This window comes from Macrobrachium nipponense, chromosome 6 (assembly GCF_015104395.2).
Source record: "Macrobrachium nipponense isolate FS-2020 chromosome 6, ASM1510439v2, whole genome shotgun sequence".
In the NCBI taxonomy this organism is placed as follows: Eukaryota; Metazoa; Arthropoda; class Malacostraca; order Decapoda; family Palaemonidae; genus Macrobrachium; species Macrobrachium nipponense.
Genome location: NC_061108.1, coordinates 80,475,784 through 80,496,896, shown reverse-complemented (window position 1 = coordinate 80,496,896; position 21,113 = coordinate 80,475,784). Strand labels below are relative to the sequence as shown.

Below are 21,113 nucleotides of genomic sequence, written 5' to 3'. Positions count from 1 at the left end.
ATTTTCTTTATCGCATCTTGCTTCACTTACATTATTGGCATCGCAGTTCCAATGCATATAATATAATATGATATATATGTGTGTAATATATATATATATATATATATATATATATATATAATATATATATATATATATATAATTTGCCCCCTCTTGGAAAATATGCTGTGGCCGCCCATGAGCGCAAATCATGGGAAATATGTTTGTCTCAAGGTAATAATGATGTGCGTGTTTCCCAACTGTGGCTCTTTGTAAAGCATAAAAATACAAGTTGGTAACAATGATCCGATGCGCCCTCGAAACAGTCACACAGGAAATGGGATGGAATTATCTTACTGGAAGGAAAAAGGGTCGATTTTTTATATTGGATAATCGGGCAATATTTGCACTATTGATAAAGCTAATCTCCCAAAGCTAACGTAGAATTTTTATAATCCATTATCAGTATGAAAATCATTTTCGTGTCTTCTGCTATACGATAACTTTGTTTTGAGTTTGGTGCGTAAACCTTTTGTTAGGACGCCTACAAATTGACTTTCATGACTTGTAAAAAACACTGAATCAGTCAGACGCAATTGGAGGTGAAACACAGAATCGTCAAAAAAAAAGCAAAAATGGATGAGGGAAATTCGATTTATATATACATATATTGGATATTAAACGACTTTTGTAGTTTAATGAATATATAAACCACGAAGATGTGATAAAAATGTATATATATATATATATATATATATATATATATATATATATATATATATATATTTACTTTACTAAAATTGCCGAGATTCAAAACATAGCGTATGCTTACTTCCTTAGTCCAAAATAACCGAGACCGACCACAGTAGGGAGGCAAAACATAGAACTTACTAGTATAAAGTAAGTGCTCGACGACCACGAATCTAAAGGTTTTCAGCCTCGTTTTAGGGAAATGAAAACTCAAATAAAGTTTAATGCAGAAAATATTTTGTAGTATCAGATTGAAATAGCTACTAAACTTTACTGAGTCGGATCGATGGGGGTGATTAGTATATAGAATAGACAAAGATCTATAGAAGTGGTAGAGGCGTGATCCTGAATAAGATGAATGGCATTCAGGTCTGTGAATGAAGAAGCATCTCAGAGATGAGAGCAACATTTCAAACTGAGACGTATAAAAGTTAATGTAAAGTGCCATCTCCATGACTGAAACATATCTTAATTTCATAGACAAACTAACTTGAGCGAATTTGAAAAGTGTATTTGCATAATCGTGTGGGCTACTTTCTAAATGCCGTAGGAAAGTTACTATTATGGGACAAAATCCCAGCTACTTCAACATACAAGAATAGTTTTTTTTTTTCTTATCCAGGAAGTTCATTTGATAAACTTAGTTAATCTAGTGGGCAAAAGTCTGTGAATGAGATGGGCCTAAACCAGAGAATCAGATGGGCTATGCGGGCGAATCGAGTAGGCCTAAATCAGGAGAGTCAGAGTCGAACTCTATTCGTTACTGCAACGCAATTTTAGGCTTGAGAGAGACATGGGCAGTTCCAAATTTGAATTTGATGTTCAGCAACAATTATGAGCTACTTTCTAAATTTTGAAAACTGTTAGTCCTCTCGATAGTGCAGCCACTAGTATCCGTAACATTCAACGGTTTCGGCGGTCAACGCTCTATAGGAGCAGCTGCATAAACTTAAATATTTAAGTTTAGGTTTCAACTTGGACTGTGAGCGTGTATTTTAGCAGGACATCTGAAAAACAGGTAAACAGTAATTGATAAAGACTGACCGATATACTGATTTTGTCACCTCCCGAAATTATATAATTCCAGGAGAATTCAGCTTGGAGTTGCAGAATGCAACATTGGAAAACTTTTCAGCTTTAGCTGATTTCCTTTAAGAATTAAAAATCGCGATGTATCAACTGATAAATATATCTGCAAAGTTTAATCTTATACAGTTTACCCCACTCAAGATCTCCTACTAACCTTAATATTTATAATGTCTGGCAGTTTGTGCACTTTATAGGAGGCTACGTATGCCATTCCCATGGTGTAGTAATGTTTCATAATTAAATAGATGATTGGAAGTTTTCATGATGGTTTCATAATATTAAAGTTACAAATGTTATATTTCCACCTTTATATTCTTATAGAATAATCTGAGACTGCTATAATTAAAAGATAGAAACAAGTACAATGTAACGGCAGACTTCATAGGGTCAGTGTAAGAACCATTACAATTTACAGCGCGTTTTCTCCCTTTATTTTAACGATTGTTACTTCTTACAAAATTATATAATATGAAGGCTGGAGCCTTGAGCAAGATACTGCAACTGTCGGCTGGCGCGTTTAACGTGGTTTCTGCATAATAAAGCCACCAGATACTCCACAGCTTATCATTTGCCACATAGGTATAACATGGTGGTAGCTTTAGGCTTTTTAAAAAACCGAAGAATACTGGGCAGTGAAACCTAGCCTTGTGACATTGTTGCCCGTCTGGCATCGGCTGTATCAACTGACGATGAGTAGCCTATCTATTTTATTGTGTGTGTGTAAGAGCAATGGAGTACAGGTTACTATTGTGAATTTGTGATCTACTCTGTGACTTCCAAGGTATAAGAGCACCTGGGATTCTGAGAATTTACCTCGTCAGTTAAAGATATTCAAAAGGTATTGCGAGCCTATGTTGCCTACCCCTGGTACCCCAACCTATGCAAACAAGTCAGGGAAGGAGATGGGTAATCTTATTATTGTGGAGGGGCCACGAGTTGCGGAGATTTGTGATAATTGGGCAAACTTAACAGTTGGTCAGAAACAGGAACCCAAGGAAGTTTGGAATGCTTTGCATAAGTAATTTACGACTACTATGTCCGATTTTAGGTTATGAAGCCGAGACGTAAAGCAAAAACAGTAAACTAGTGGATTTTTAATTACCTTGCTATACATGTAATTGTAGGTCTCCAGAAGCCTTAGAGTACAGTTTAATTGATCAAAAGTGTGGGACTTATTTACTGCTGCATTAAAAGACCCATGACCATAACCTTGAACATTATAACATTAATAAAACACTAGACCGAGCTAGAACCTTTGAAGCAACACAATTGCAGTTACAACTGTTAGGCTGCGCAAGAAAATTGATGTAAATCGAGTAAGAAGTCTTATCGAAATAAACAAGCATGTAATTTCTTTGGAAGAAGTAAACATAACCAAGACAGTTAACCAGCTTCAGGCCAGCAATGCAAAGCCCCAAAATGTTTAACGTGACAGAAGTCGCAGCAAATCAAGAAATATTAAGATTAAGTCACTTCAAGAATCGTTACTGAATATGCGTGTGACACTTTGAAAAACAAGGAATAGTCTTGGTTACAACCGTAATTATAATGACAAACATAACTCGTCGTGTAAAGTTTTTTCGACCCCTCACATAAACAAAAAAGATTATGAGTCGTTTTAAGTGTCTGTGAACACCATCTGCCTACATCCCTTGAAAATTTTCATTTTAGTTCAGTGAGCACCACAACAATCAACTGGATAGCGATTTCAGACAAGCCTTGTGTCTACGCAACACTAAACCACTAAACTAAAAAAAGTTGCGATACATCGGCCAATACACCATTACGCGTGTCATATTTTCCGCGTGTTGAGCTTCCATATCTCCCACCGTTTGTAGTTTCCGACATAAAACATGGTGGTCCTAGCTATCGTTTGCATCTGTTACCATCCGTGCATTGCCAGTTGCGAAGCCAATGGATAGAGCATAGGAAGCAAACAGGAAGGTTCTGAATAGCGTCATAAAGGAGGACAGAGATATTCTGTACTTTAAATGTTTTTTTATTAAGATAGTTGATCCAGGCACCAGGCAAATGTATTGTAGTCCCATGCATAACACCTTTATATATATCATATAATACTATATATATATATATAGATATTATATATTATCTATATATATATATATATATATATATATACACACACACACACAAACCGCTGTAACCGATTGCCTACCAGTTACATAACTTTTTCATTGATTAGGTCTACAACGACACTATAAGCTATAGGAAAACCACTCTGGATTTGAACACAGGTCGTGTTTGTCTTGTCAGCTAAGCTAGAATCTTACAGATCACAGTAATAGGACTACACACACACACACACACACATTATATATGTGCCGTAATCGAAAAATATATGAAATTTTAAGGGGCACGAAAACGCACTTAATATGGAAACCTAATATTTCGTTGGTAGGTGAAAAATATTTTTGCGGATTATGCCGTAATAGAATAACAGTGCGGGCACGATCCGCAGTTGTGGCGGACCTTTGATGAGGGTCGGTCGGTAATCATTGTTAGCAGCCAGCTGGGTCAAATCTGGTTACGGATGCACTAGAGCACTTGCAGGAGAATGTATCTTGAAATCAGGATCTAGAATCTGGATCCTGTTTAGAATGAATTGTTCCGTGATATAATTTTTTCCAACGTCCTAGTGATAGATGATTAAGAATTCCAGAAACACCTTTTGTACGGAACCTTTTGAAAATAGTGTAGATTCGCTCCATTTATGATAACGAAATAATCACTGGTAGGTATGTATGGAAATCATAAAATTTTGAACCATAATATGGCAGGGCCATCTTGCAATTATTAACAGAAATATGATATCTTACTGAACGTTTATAATCTATTAATATTTGCGAGACGAAGCTGCCAGTTTCCCCGACATAAATTTCTCCACAGTTAAAGCACGGTATTTTATAGAAGCCAGCAAAGATGGTAGCCTACTACTATATAGGTCATATCACATATACAGATGATGCTAAATATAAAGATAAAGAAATGACACCAATAAAGATATAATATAATACTAGTAATATAATATATAATACATATAATATAATATATAGATATAGATATATATATACATATATATATATATATAATATAAATATCTATAAATCTATAAATATCTATCTATCTATCTATCTATCTATCTATCTATCTATCTATATCTATATATATATATATATATATATATATATATATATATATATATATATATAAATGCAACAACGACAGTATAGTGAACGGATTACCGGATTTTAGGTGTCTAATTACTTAGCGATATTTTCAATATCGGGATGCTGTAATTTATTGTTAAAGGTTCTTGTGGCTTGAGGGGGTATCTAAAGTATCTTTTGTTTCCTTTGTGCATAGCTTTTTCGGAACACGTGGCGGGTGGAGAAATTTGGTCATGTCCGAAATCGTCCAAAATTCTTTCGTGGTACCCATGCAAGCACAGCGTTATCCCTATAAGGGACCTCATTTCGCTCAGTTAAACCGTGGCCACGGTTAAACTGTCAAACTAGAGGTATGCCAGCCAGTTTGACCTTGTATGGGAGTAGTTTGAACTGACCTGATTTCCGAAAAACTAGACTTCAGTTCACCTGCACCTATAACCCAGTTTGTCGTGTGTGGGGTGGTTTGCAGCTAAATTGCCAGTTGGAAGTAAATAATTGAACGGTGCAGTGATCTGTCTCACTTTGTCGACCTCATGAGGAAGACAGCTTTCTAGCTCGAGTTCATAGATCCTGTAGAGATTACAAAGCCTACCGCATGTGAAGTTTGCGTCGCAAAACCGAAAGAAAAGGATGCGTCAGCAGTTCCTAAGGAAACAGCAGCGAAAGAAATTGGTAGTACGAGTTCTGCTTTGCTTCCGCGACGAACAAATAAGAAATCAGGCCCTGGCACTGTACTTGTATCATGTATATAAATAAGCAAACGTCATGATAATTATGTAAATGAGCTAGTTAGTGAAATAGTTTCATATTTTCAAACTAATGCATGAACAAATTTAGGGATGACTAGGAAAAATATTTTTTCCTGTTTTTTTTTTTTATACGTTTTTCACGTGATATTCCTTATGGATACATTTTACTGATAATAGACTGCGCATTTATACATTAGTTCTTAATTTTATGAGAACAAGAAAACATGTTAGTAACAATGGAAAATGTTTCACTTATATGCATTCTATCAAGCCTTGTTCACTTTGACTTAAAAAAAAAAAAAGGTCCATAAATAACGGTGGACAGAGTTTGTGACCCCAAACCTTAGATTTGTAGAAACAGCCTTCAAAGAAATGCTCGTGTTGGGTTTAATTTCATCTTACAAAAGTCATTTGTACACTGTTTCTTGTGATCCCCAATCGGTGCATTTTTAGGCGGGATGTTAGCTTTCAAGGCTGAGATGTAACGGGAGATGCACATCAGGATTGCCGCTCAAAACAAATACTACTATAGTTTGCGTCCGCTCTTGAATAAGGTGTCAGTCCGTCAGGACACTAAAGTGAGAATCTATAACTGCCACCTAAAATTCTTAGCGTTACTCGGTCGTTAGACTTTAATTCTAAGTAAGGTTAAGAACAAAGGTTGATCCCGTGAGAGAATTTGCTGGTAGAAGGATTAGAAGTATCTATATTTGATGTACTACGTATGTCCAAGAAGTGTCATTCCTTTGAGCTAAGATAAATAACAAAAAACGCTTTGATCTAATATTCCATAGAGTCCCGACAGTTGAGACTGAGAAAGACGCTTACAACACCTAACGGGAGCAGAATACCCTGACTATGAAGGTGAGGCGCAGGCTGCCCTGAAGAGGGATAAAGCGCCCTATGGAGGGATCATATGAAACAGGCAAATTGTTGCCAAGAAGTCAAAGAGCCAATAAACCCCGTAGGAGGGTAGTGCCGTCAGTGCACCTCTTGCGGTCCACCGACCCCTTGCTGCAGCCCCTTTCATTCCTTTTGCTTAACCTGTGTTAGTAATCTCTATCTTCCATCATATTGTCCACCCTCTCCTAACAATTGCTTTATAGTGCAGCTACGAGGTTCTCCTGTTACACCTTTCAGACCTTGTTACTCTCAATTTCCATTTCAGCGCTGAATGGCCTCGTAGGTCCCAGCGCTTGGCCTTTGGCCAAAATGCTACATTCTGTTCTATTCTACTCTAAAAGCCAATAGAGGCAGCGCGGGACTCATAAGTTCATGTGTTTCGTTACTAAAGATATCTGAGTGATATTACTTCTCCCACAGGTGCGTCGTCACAAACCTGAAAGGAAACATGAGCAGTACAATGGAGAGGATGATGATCGCGATGGTGATGATCTACGCGCTGTGGGCCAGCTACGAGATCACCAGCGTCAAGAGCTTCGGCATTCATGTGGACTGTGATGCTTTGCAGAATAAAGAGGAGAAGGAAAAACTGGAATGTCATGGTAAGTCTCTCTCTCTCTCTCTCTCTCTCTCTCTCTCCACACACATAGTATATAATCAATATATATATATATATATATATTATATATATATAGTATATAAACAGTGGCTACATAGTCGGATTATATTTTATATCATGTTGTTATTTCCATGATAGGAGCTATACAAAAATATGGTCATCTATAAATTATATATGTAATAGGTGCTTTTAGAAATGAGACCGATCTTCTTCATTTCAGGGGTTATTGCGAAAAATAGTAGGAGGTGCCTATTCTCTCAGGCAAAGTCTCACGCATTTCCATTCTCACTCTCTGTTTCACAGAAAAAACTACGCACAACTGTACCCCTTAGGGGTAGTGCCGTCAGTACACCTCACTGGGTGCACTGTAAGCATTATAATCGTTCTCTGCAGCGTCCCTTCGGCCCCAAGCTGCATCCCCTTTCATTCCTTTTACTGTACCTCAATTCTTATTATCTGTGTTCCATCTTGCTATCCACCCTCTCCTAACAGTTATTTCATTGTGCAATTGCGAGGGTATCCTCCTGTTATACCTTTCAATCCTACCTATTCACAAGTTGCTTTCCAGCGCTGAATGACGTCAATGGTCCCAGTGCTTGGCCTTTGGCCTAAACTCTATTTTCCATTCCATCGACGCAAACTGTAACCAATTGTGGTTTTTCGCAACTGTCACAAATTACTAGTTTGACAACGTAGTTTACGTTACAGTTGATATAGGGGTCACTGGAAGAAGATTTAAAAAATAAAATAGTACCTGGTTATCTCAGTATTTCAAAAATAATAATGGTAAATGAGAAATAAAATATCTACTGGACATCCTACGAGGGTATGTGCAACACACGCAACAGAATTGACTGCGTCATTAGATTCTTGGAGATTTAGTAACCGTGGCCAATGTCAACGTTGTCAAACACAAGAGATCTCTGGTCAGATGTGACTACATCAACAGAACATCAGTTCGCCCTGTGTGCAGACTTCGCCAACAGAATATTTGCTGTTCATCACAAATTTCTTTCATCATTGTAATACAAAGGTTATATTGTTCAGACATTCCCCTTACGATACTATTTTCCACTTTCACTTAGAAAAAATCATATAACGTTGTGTAGCTGATAAGATCATTGCCACTATCTTACTTATTAATATAACTATTACACACACACACACACACACACACACACACACACACACACACACACATATATATATATATTATATATATTATATATATATATATATATATATATATATTAATTTAAAGAAACCTTAATTTGTCTATTTTACTGTCTTCAAGCTCAGGGTCCGTTTCTTGGACTTAGTTACATATTCGTTACAAAAACGCTCACACATATGCCACATTTCTCATTACTCTCATTTCAATCAGCTCCACCTCTCTCTCTCTCTCTCTCTCTCTCTAAGCACAAAAAGCCATATTTCATTCTTTTAAAACTGGATTAGATCCGTTAAATGAATAACGTGGTGGAAACATAGTCCTTTTCCTCCGTAAGCAGTTTGAATAAATAATATTTGAACAGGCATTATAAAGAGTTGGAACTTGACTCACACCTTTGTATTTATCTATCCACAGCTCAACAGTTCATCAAATTCGCGAGGAAGGGCAAAATCGACGACGTAGAGAAGAAACTTGAGAAATTCATTAACAAAAACTTCCTGCTGAGTTACACGGAAAAACTTGGTAAGTGCGCCACTACTGCGACTAGTATATGTACCAGCAGCTGCAGCAGTAGACTTAAAGGAAACATTACGCTAATGCAATTACCATTTATTCCCCGTAGGAGGTTAGTTCCGTCAGTGGACCTCGTACGGTGCACTGTAGGCATTATTCAAGGTTCTTTGCAGCGTGCCTTCGGCCCCTAGCTGCAACCACTTTCGTTCCTTTTACTATACCTCCTTTTATATTATCTTTCTTCATCTTACTTTCCACCCTCTCCTAACACTTGATTCATAGTGCCACTGGGAAGTAAGTTTTCCTCTTACTTACACCTTTCAAACCTTTTACTGTCAATTTCCACTTCAGCGCTGAATGACCTCATAGGTCCCAGTGCTTTATTCAACTCAATTACTATTTATTCAAGCGTTTTACTCATGCATGCTCTCAAAGGGTGAGGAATGCATGCAATTCAGAGTAAACAGATTATTTGTATGTTTGTGTGTTTGTGTTTTAATAAGGTGGATTTCTGCCAACTGGACAGCACCCGAGACTAGACAATAGGTTCCCGCTCGTTATCAAGATTGAAATTATCAAGTCGTTCAATAAAACGGAAAAAATATCAGAATATGTCTGCATTATGATGTTAGTTGAGTTTGAGGGTTTCGCAGAGCACCCTCGGTGTCGGTGGAGTTAGAACCTAGAAAAAAAAAAAAAAAAAACTACCGTATGGACTATGGAGAGTCATCTTTCGAAGGCGGGTAGCTGATTTCTTAGTTAGGGAATACGAATACTCAAAACTAAACAGCTATTCGTGTTGGAAAAAAAAAAAAAAAACTCGGCGTAAGTGCAGTTTTGATCATGCCACTAGAGAAGAAATGCTTTTCTCTATTAAAAGCTTTGAGTCTTCACAATACTTGTAGTGGTGAAGGTACATTTAACAGGGAATTTGTAGCGACCGGCAGCAAGGCGTAGCCATACATTCCTTTATCACATGTCATATATTGTAGAAATAATTTTCTTGGCGAACATCCATTAAATTGTGCGTTTAATGCTTGTAATTTACTAAAGCCTGGGTAAAAACTCTGTAAACCTAATGTCACATCGCATATGAACGTGTAAAATCCTGTGATGGTAAACAAAATTGTTTAGGATAACAAAGCACAGTTTGGAACTGAAACCTGCGGTACAGCCTGTTGTATTAGGCTCATCACTATAGCAAGGACGGATGGATGGATGGATAGAAGTAGATTAATCCAGCCTTGTGTTGGCACGGTCTCTTACTTTTCAGCAGCCCGTAACTGATGATTGATATTTCTTCACAACGGATACCATTCGGCTCAATTTAGCCACTGGGCGGGAAAGGAAAGGCACTAGTGGGAGAGAAGGCGTTATAGCAGTAAGTCACCGTATGTAGGAGGGCCTTGGAAGGAAGGAATAAAATCAAGTTTGGAGGAAAAAGGATGGGAATTAAGATTTCATGGGGTCCTTGCTCACTTCCGTGGACCGATCGTGAAGGTGCCAGCAGAAGGGGACAGCAAGGGGAGGATAAGGGAGGAGAGGTAAGGAGTGTCGATGATGAGTAGCGAATGGATGAGATGCTTTGCTTATACTTTAGATGGCTGTATGCCATCAAGGACTAATTCGAAGAGAAATCCTTAATTCAGTAATTAATGAAAAGGAATGCAGTATGAATGTCAGGGAGGAGTGACTGCCTAAAAGAAAAGTCTCCGGGCAGTGTAATAAGTAATGCTCGAATGGCTGATCTACTACCAGTTCGCAGTACTTGCGTGCTTTGTTTTCGACATTGATCAGTTGCCAGATGCACATGCATCCTAGTCGTAGTCGACTGACGATGACAGCGAGTGTTCTGGAAGGGGAAAGACTTGTAAATTGTTGTTTTCTACTTACCATTTTGCAGACCTGGATCCTTGGAGAAATGCTTGGCGAATCTCACTGTGCGCTTCATTCTGGCAGTACCAGAAAATGTTGTTTTAATTGCATGAGGGTCTGATTGATGGTGATGCAGAGTGCTTAATGCAAGTTGATCAGCCTCCTCATTTCCATGGATACCTATGTGACTGGGGATGCAATTTTATGTGATTTGCCTTCCATTACTCTGATGAAAGAAGGCAGCAGCTGTTATGCTAGTGAGTTTGTGTACATTTTCAGTGAGGGATTGATCCTTTATAGCAAGTATCGCACACTTTGAATCCGTGTGAAATCTTTCGTTCCCTTCTTGGTTTTTGGAATCATAGATATAAAAGCCTAGATGCCGAATCGGCCGGCCGGACATACGTCATCAAGTCCGCCATCTTGGCGCGGTAATTCAAACAATTCGCTTAATATTGCACGGATTTTCTTGTCTGATGGTTCGTTGCAAAGCTTACATAATTCCCTACAAGGATCTAATAAAATAAAGTTGTTCCTTATTGTTTGAAAGTTAACTTGCAATGACTTTGTTTTAGCAGGTAGGGGGAAGGGGGGCTAGTTGTACACAAATGTTAATATTTACCCATAACTATTGCTGTAAACAATAATTTGAAATGCTGTGATAGACAGATTACGAAAGTAGGCCTACAGCTATGGATCTGTGCAACTTAAGTAAAATCTTTGTCTCTCGAAGTGCTCTGTTAAAAAATCCCCCAATATAATTTTTGGCACAGGCCTACAAGTTTAAGTCATAAAACTGTAGGGTTGAGCCTAAAATAAACTACAGTAGGCCCTAGAATAACTAGGATTTCTGTGTTATCTAGCCTTTGCATCTCTGCCTGCTCCTTTGAGCCTGGGGGGGGGGGGGGGGTTCTTCCAATTTTTTGAACGGGATGCTCCTCAGTGAATTCTGACCTCTAAACCTGGCTTTGGAAAATTTAGGGGGTATCAAGAGACCTCGTCTAGTGGCAAAAGTGACCTATCTCTAGACCTAATTTTATATGGTGAAATAATTATATAAAACTTAAATTTTTACAAAACTACCTTTAATTTGCTCAGACTAGGATATATCATTATGGCAAGCATTAACAGTTCAATATAGCTCATCTCTAGACCTGTGTTGTCAAGGACCCAAATTATTATACCTTATTTGGGATAAGGGCCTGGGTCATCTCTATACTTCTACCCTTCCAGAAGGGGACCCATCTATAGACCAAAATTGCCAAAATGAGCCAATCCTGACGAGCAACCCTGTATACCCGGTCATAGTACCCCCCCCCCCCACCCCACCGAGCCTTTCAGCCTAGGCCACAATCATAAGGCCAGTCTAATTTTTTTTCAGCTAACTGTTCATTGGTTTGGTCACACATGTATAAATTTAAAGCTGTGGGTGGCCTTATGGGTCATTAAGCCTATACTTTGAAGTAACAACTCTCAAAATGTATTGCACAATGATTTATTTTCATGATATTTGTTCTTACATTGAATGTATATATAACATTTATTGTACATCTGTGCATTTATTTATAAATATTCCCAGCAGTTTAAACAAGTTTATTTTTTCATTGCTGTTTCCAACAGTTTAATGATACTACATTGTAATGATAATCTATATGCATTGATATGAAATTAGCAGGCTATATCAAAACATCAACAAAAACTCATTATGTGCCTTGCTTGGCCATTTAGTTCTTATTACAAGGACCAGATTAACACTTACATAGCTATAATGCAGTGAAAGAAATCTAGAAACATCAAATTAGTGTCCAACATACACGATTTACCCTATTGACCTAATGGCCCTTAAACAATATTGTTTTAACCTTTTTTTTCGTAGGTTGTCTTACCACAGCATTTAAAATTATTGTTTACAGCAATAGTTATGGGTAAATATTAACATATGTGTACAACTAGCCCCCCTTCCCCCTACCTGCTAAAACAAAGTCATTGTAAGTTAACTTTCAAACAATAAGGAACAACTTTATTTTATTAGATCCTTGTAGGGAATTATGTAAGCTTTGTAACGAGCCACCAGACAAGAAAATCCGTGCAATATTAAGCGAATAGTGGCGAAAAAACGTCATACACTGCAGCCTGCTGCATTGTTTGAATTACCGCGCCAAGATGGCGGGCCTGATGACGTGCGCCAGCTATTCAGCTAGCGGCCGATGCGGCATCTAGGCTTTAATATCTGTGTTTGGAATCTTCCAGTGCTTTTTGAATGGCGATTAGCTCGACTTGCTCCTGGTCCTCCTGGGGCAGCCATTAAGAGGCGATGACGACTTGAAAAGTTTGAAGAGGCCTGCCCGGCCAGTTCTCTTAGTGAATCGGCGGCCAGTTGAGCGCAGATATTGCTCGGGGGTATTGGGGTATTGTTGCTTCAAATGGACCCTGAAGCTGATTAAGTAACAGCTATAATTTCTCAAGGCTTCTGGAGTCTTTGCTGCTTACTATTTGTGTCAAAGGATGTTCTTAACAATTAGTCCGGGAAAAGATTACTTATTCTTGCTATATCGGCCGTGGATAGCTTCTATTTATACATTTATCATTGTCATCATTCTTGTGCATTTAACGCTGAAGTGCAAATTATACGTTTTCACATCATACCAATACCATTTTGTATAATTTTATTATAGTCTCAGTTCCCTTAGCTAAATTGATGTGCTTTTGTAAATTCATTTAATACCAGCCAAAATCATCAAGTAAAATTGTAAAGTTGAGAATCATGAGTTTATTCAAGTATGGACAATCAAAATTAAAAGCATATAGGAGTCACTGACACACGCGTCCCATTCCGTGATTTAGCCGGAATCTTTTTTCGTGATGAAACAAAAAAAATTGCTATTGAGGAGGACCTCTTTGTAGAGAAGCTATGTCACATTTGGAAAGGATTGGTTATTTATCTACGCTGTTTTGCATTTACAATAAATTAAAGCTATTCATGTTAAAAATGACGTAAAACTCAGCATTCTAGCTTATGAAAGATAACTTTGAGTGCGAAAGCTAACGTTTGAGTATGAAAGCTAACCTTGCGAGTTCTAAAAAGATAATTAATTATTTTCCTTTTTTTTACGCTTAGCTGCACAGTATTTAGCTGGCATAGGTAGCAATATCATACATAATTGGAAATAGTAAATTTATGCAATATAAAAATTATGTATATTTAATATTTTACTTTTGATGAATATTCTCATGTAGAAATTTCTGTTTTTGGCTAACTTTACCGTAACATTATGGTCTTTTATTTGTGATATTTTGCTTTTTCCAAACAGTGCGATAAAGTAAAACTACTGGCTTTAAATGATACCAAAAACAACATCCTTGCATAGACTAACTTTATACAAACAAAGCAAAGGAAAGTACTGAATAATGTAAACGTGTTAATTTGAGAGTTTGGTTAACAGCGGTGTAGCTACACGCTCAAAAATGAATGAATAAATAAATAAATAAAATGAATAAATAAATAATAGTGTGGTTAATATTGTATTTTATAGAAGAGATACTAAACTGTTTACCGTACACCCCTTTCTCTCTCAAGCTTTTTAATAATTAGTAGTACAGCTGTTTTGTAGTCGCATGTCCTTCGTTTGAACCATAACCAGGGCGTTCTCAGTTTCATCTGAAGAATAGGGCGTAGACCTCAAAACCTGCAGATCTCTTCCTGATGACCTGGAAAGACACCAAAACACTGTCGACGGCTCCAGTGAGCGACTAGTGCTGTCAAATGTACACCTTCAGTGCCATCTTATTTTTGTTCAGTTGAACCTTGTCTCTGAAATCTGAAGGCATATGAAAGGAGGGATTCTTCATTATGATCGTCCTTCGTGAAATCAATGTGTATTAAGACTCACTCTTTTGTATATGAATGTCACAATAACCACTGCCGACCTACTGTTGATATGATAATTATCTCTGGGAGTGATCCAGCCCAGGGTCAGTCACGCAATTTATGTTAATGGACCGTCTGTTCGATCGGAATTCTAAACGTGGAGTGTATTACTGTCATTATTTGTGGTATAGGTCCACTAGTGAGGAAATAAAAAAAAAGATTTGTCATTGATAATAATGTGGTCAATGACATTGCCATGATTATATGGAGACTTCAGGAGCATAATTAGAGGTAATAACAGTAGGAGTAGTAGATGTATTCCAAACAACAATAATTATAGTTTACTTAGTGTTGAACTTCACCATCTATTCTAGGTCATTGTAATTCAAGTCTTCTGGTCTCATTCTCCACAGGAATCCACAAAGGCTTTACTGGATTACTTTGGGCAGCCCGCAACAACGACACTGCGATGGTGAACTTGCTGGTTGAACAGGGCTCGGTGGTCTATCACTCCACTGGTTCTGGTAAGTACGCTCTGTGGAGTCATGGAAGGATTATGGTATATTTATATTTTTCAACTAATCGAACCATTTTGTTCGCAGATACCTACTTACCCTCGGAAAGAAATTCTACTGTTAAGGCGAATCGATCATTCTATTCAGTGTCATCTAAATGTGGAAGAATAAAATAGCAGCTCGGTTTAACATCAGCTTTTACAAGAAAAAAAGTTCCTCGTTGGACGAGTCGGTAACGTGCTCGACTAATGATGTCAGGGTCCGGGTTTGATTCCCCGCTCTGCCAACAAGGAATCAGAGGACTTTATTTCTGGTGATAGAAATTCATTTGTTGATGTGGTTCGGATCCCACAATAAGTTGTAGGTCCCGTTGCTAAGTAACCAATTGGTTCTAGCCACTTAAAAATATCTAATCCATCGGATCAGCCAAGGAAAGCTGTTAATCAGTTCAGTGGTTTGGTCAAACTAAGATATACTTATTTCTTATAGGGAATTCGTACCAGGAACAATAGTTTTATAAAAGCATAGAAAAGTAGGATGCAAGATAAAAAGGAATGAATTGGAGATCAAGAAAAGAATTGCATGGCACCTATGACTCCTTTAGAATGGCAATGGAATGGAGAATGAGGAATGAAGGACTAGGTAGGGTCTCTGGGATTGGAGAATTTATTCTTTCATTTGGATAGAACTTCTCAGAACTGCCTCACAAAGACGCGCTTAATTAATCGAAATTGGAACATCGTGGTTCTCCGCATTGTTTAACAGGTCACTAAAATTGTTTTATCGTAACTCTAGATAGAGCATATGCAAATTTAGGGTGAGGTCCTTTATTTTCATGCATTCTAAACAAATTATAACTGCCTATTGAAATAAAATATATGATGCTTTTACAACACAAAAATCAAAGAAAGTTTAAAATCGAACATTCTGGAAGCGCTAAAGACGTAATACGAACTTTTATTAGGATTAAAAAAAAAGTTTAATTTCTTGGCTGCCTGAAAATCAAAGCCACGAATGGAAGAAAAAATGGACACCAAAATCACAGTACTCGCATTGTGATTGTGGGTGTGCATATCGTAACAGTACAGAACGAGGTCAATTTTCTTCATGCTGGCTCTGCTTCAAGACAAGAGCCAGGACAGATGAACTGTGAGAAAACGAATACACTCAGTTCGATTTCATTTTCGTGGGAGAATTAAAGAAACACGTGATAGATGGTGGCAGTACATATTGAACTTAACAAAAGACTACCAGACTGCTCAAATATAGATAACTATCCATAAAAAATCGTAATTTTGTACAAGTTTTAACAAGGAAAGAGAAGGTAAGTCTTAAAAACGAGCAAAACAAAATGCAATGCAGTTTTGCACACCTCAAAACAGAGCCACGTGATCATGCACACGTGTGGTTGTTGACTGCATCAAGGCTATTATACCAGTGACAAAAGGCTGGGGGTCTGTGGAACGAGCGTTTAAGTATCTTTTGCCACCGTTATTGAATTCACGAGAGAAATGAGGGACCCAAATATCTGGTGTAATCTTTATCACAAAAATTTCTATTGATATTATAGCTTTCGAAATCCTTTCTTTATGAAGCAAAGACCAACGACGTAAACACTAACCAACTGCCATTCTCAAACCAGGCCTGATGGAACAAGAGATAGAAATGGGTAGAGAAATAGGGAAATGCGGACTCGTCACGAATCATAGAATGTTACGGAATACAGAAAAGGTGAAACAGACGAATTTCCAAAACCTGGCAACAGAAGAAGAAAGCAGAAAAGGAAGTTACCATATCGAACATAACGGGGATTAGTGGACGATGGTTTGTCGATCTCCACAGAATACTACACGTGAAATAAGGTGGCCTTAGCGGGTGGTAGTGATTGCCTGGTAGGAGAATGAGAGACGTTCTCTCAACTTTGCAGAACAGTAATCGCTACAATAACCGCATGAAAGAGATAGTTGAGCAACCCGATGGGGGAAAGAACTGATGCAGAGGTGAGGTAGAGCTGGGGTTATGATTGCACAAATTTCTTTGACTAAGCTCTATTGCAAGCTATAAAAAAAGGCATTCCGAAAGAGACAACTTACCAGATGGTGGCACATAAGGATAACACTCTTTTAGGAACTGAAATCAAGAAATTAAGTTACAATTAGACGTATTTTAAAAATAATTGGTCAGTCTGAACCGTTTTATCTAAACAATGCAGTATGAAGTCAGATCATTAAATTTTTGACAAAACATTTTGAATAACGCCACCATCACCAGTAGGACTAAAAAGAACTAGAGGAGAGAACGGATACAGAAATGCCTAGAAAATGTTTTGAAGGCAGTGAACTTGACGTAAAAACGTTAAAGAAACTAAATCCTCAGATAGGGTTCAAAGATGAAGAAGAGCATTTCGGTCTTACGTTGTAGTCGATGAAAGAAAAGAAACTTAGAGTTGAATTTTGTAAATACATGTAGTACAGTGGACGAGATAGGTTTATGTAGAAGAATCATGTGAAAATAAGTGAAAAGACAGAATCCAAGGAAAATCTCCAAAATCGGGGAAGGGATCAGATTACATATCAGCACGAAATATAAGGGAGATAGAAAGACTAGAAATGGGTTTGTAGAAGGGGATAAAAGTTATGTAGGAAGTCTGATTCAGAAATTATCATGACAGAGAAGGCCAAATATCTTAAAGGCATCAAGAGCTCTAAAGCAGATAACCAAATATCATTGGGATTAGAAAGCAGGTCGTTAGTGTTAGTAGATCTCGCCTTCAGAAGAACCCCGCAGGAGGGGTAGTGCCGTCAGTGCGCCGGTATTACTAAAGGTTCTTTGCAGCGTCCCTTCGGTCCCTAGCTGCAACCCTTTTCATACCTTTTACTGTAACTCCATTCATATTAACTTTCTTCCATTTCGCTATTCACCCTCTGCTAACAATTATTTCACAGTGCCACCGCGAGGTTTTCCTCCTGTTACACCTTTCAAACCTACCTACTCTCATGTCCTTTACAGCGCTGAATGACGTCAGTGGTCCCAGTGCTTGGCTTTTGGCCTAAACTCTTTATTCCAATTTAGAAAAAGAAATTTAGGTTCAGGGAAGTAGCTGAAAAGAATCTAATTGCCTATTTGTGCGTGATTCTGTTCAAGAGAAGATTAAGTGGAGGGACTAACTAGATGGATTCACAGACAAAACGACGGGGCAGCTTTTTCTTCTCAAGTCCATTCTTGAATCTTATAGGTAAGCAGTCCAGTCCAGGCCTCCACTTTTGTCATTACGGGAGGAAGATGACTTCCTTCGAAACTAATGTAAAACAAGAACAAAATGCGGCGAAGTTTCATCGGCGCAATCAAGCTCTCTGTACACCGTATAACCGAGGCCGCAGAAAACAGATCTATCTTTCGGTGGTCTCGGTATAATGCTGTGTGAACTGCGGCCCATGAGACTTTAACCACGGCCCGGTGGTGGCCAGTCCTTTATAGTTGCCAGAATCACGGTTATGGCTAACTTTAACCTTAATTAAAATGAAAACTAAAACTACTGAGGCTGCCGGGTTGCAATTTAGTATGTTTGACAGGATGCTCAACATTCCAATTTGCAAAGCCATCTCAATAGTTTTCTTTTACAGCAAACTCAAACCAATAATAATAATATGACATAAGGCAGATTTTGAGGTAGATACACTGGTGGAAAGGAGATTCGATTTATATGTGGAGCTGTGCAGACGACTTCAGACAGATTCTGTCTTGAAAGTGGTGACGTGAATAAAGATTGTGATAAAGATTGACAGGCTTCATTTCGTGGGACAACAGGCTTTTCATTAGGTGCAGATAAAAGTGGATTAGTTAGGTACATAGTCATTGAAAACTCGAGTGTTTGTCGAGTAAAGCAAAAAGGACATAGCTCCTCTGTAAAATGACTGACACAGCTGGGACAAACATTACTATCTCCGATAGTTGAGTCAGTCTTGAAAGTTCTTAATGAAGTGAATGATCAATATTGTCCTCACATATTGGTATACAATTTGGAATAGGGTTGCTATGTTTGGGTGTAGAAATTCTGGTTGTGATTGAAGCGGAGAGGAAAATGATCTTAAATTTGAACTAGAGGTTATCACGTTTTTCAATGTGTGCGATGAACGTGGTTGAGACGAAATGATGACTTTGAATATACAATGGTTTCCATGAGGCATCGCATCAAATATATAATGCTGGGTATGAAACAGTGGAAAGAGCAGCAATAATCACTTGCCCCAAAAATAGGAGGACTTCTTTATCACTTCAATATAATTCAGAGGCTGAGCCTCCTCACAAAAATTAGACGTTCCTCTTCGCACATTAGAATACGTCATGTTGCAGAATATTTATGAGAGCACCCGTGAGGAAAAGGAGGAAGCCTCTTCAGCGGGATGCTGATCCTTTACTCATTAATAAATAAATAAAAATATAGATAGATAGGCAGATAGATAAGTATAAAAAGCTATAAATAGATAAATAAATATATGAATGGTTGGAGGTCATACTATAGCAACTGCGGCACAGCCAGTACTTGAGAAAATTGGTTATATGGTACCACCCATCGGGTACAAATCTTTATTGAGCTAACCACTTTATATTTATCACTGAATCTCAAATGATAATAGTTATTTAACACGACTATGTTTTTTCTACAGGTTATACACCATTATATTACATGGCAGAATATGGCAATACGGAGACGGTTAACATGCTCCTTAGAAATGGAGCTAAGGTGAACACCGCACTTTTGAATGGTATGTATTCATGAGCTAACGGTACGTACCCTGATACCATTAGATTTATAAACAAATGAAAAGCATAATGATCTATAATTATTGGTGAGAATATTAGAAGTCTATTGTCTTGATATTTGATTTGAACCTGACTGTATATATATATATATATATATATATATATATATATATATATATATATATATATATATATATATATAACACTTTTTGCAGGTTATACCCCAGTTCTCATAGCAGCAGAGAGAGGATACACTGCTATAGTACAATCTCTTCTTGAGAATAATGCCAATCCTAATGTCAAGTCGAAAAAAGGTGGGTTTTGTAAAATATTCACTGTTCGTAAATTTAACTAAGGTAGATAAGACAGACAGATGTTTGACGTAACTGAAAGAACTCCAAGCAAAACGTGTTTTAGTATACAAGGAATGCTTAGCGTTGGGTTGTGATTGAGTGAGACATAAGAGGACTCCTGTTGTCTTCGTCAAAGCGGACGAACAATGATGGTTTGCAAGAGGAAGAATGTAGAACTGTCTCTGCTGGGAAGGAACTATAGCCAGTTTAAATTAAGTCAATGGTATACAAGTGGTATATAAGGACCTTGAGAAAACTTATGTTAAATACAGTGGAGATGCAAAGTGGATATGTTGAAGATGCAAGAGCTAAATATCAATTTGCAAGATTATTTACAAAAAGTTAAACTATTCTTAAGATATGCAACTTAGAAAGGAACGCCGTTTCACCTACATAGATAGGTGAAACGATGTCCATTTTACCTTTTGCCACAACTCAGGACCTCGGTGAAGCTTCATACTCCTTGAATGGCATGATGGAAGAACGGCCAAGAGCAATCAATACCTGAAGGTAGAACCAGTGGAAAATTACATTTTCATTCTGGCGAATAAGGGAGGGCGGCGGGTGGACAAGATTAGAAGATCGATAGGTTACATTTTGTACATTTTGATGAGATCATAAAAACAAGTTCCCTTTATAAAGATGTGGAGTTGAACATTTTGGAAAATGAGTGAAATAAGTGGAATTTTCGGTAATATAATATTTCGTGGACACAAAAGCTGAAAAGAGCTGAAATGGGGAGATATAAAGGGGTTGTCCGTCACGGACATTCAT

At 37.7% G+C, this 21,113-nt stretch overlaps 1 protein-coding gene across 6 annotated transcripts in view; it reads left to right on the top strand.

Annotated features, from left to right (window-relative positions):
* Positions 1-21,113, top strand: part of LOC135216435 (CARD- and ANK-domain containing inflammasome adapter protein-like) — a 43,123-nt gene that overhangs the window by 7,686 nt on the left and 14,324 nt on the right. For all 6 annotated transcript variants that reach the window (XM_064251801.1, XM_064251800.1, XM_064251805.1 and 3 more), the window contains exons 2-6: positions 7,079-7,260; positions 8,866-8,973; positions 15,121-15,231; positions 19,890-19,988; positions 20,202-20,300. In XM_064251801.1, the coding sequence (XP_064107871.1) occupies positions 7,107-7,260; positions 8,866-8,973; positions 15,121-15,231; positions 19,890-19,988; positions 20,202-20,300 (571 nt within the window). In that variant the 5' untranslated portion in view covers positions 7,079-7,106. The remainder of the gene's footprint in view (positions 1-7,078; positions 7,261-8,865; positions 8,974-15,120; positions 15,232-19,889; positions 19,989-20,201; positions 20,301-21,113) is intronic.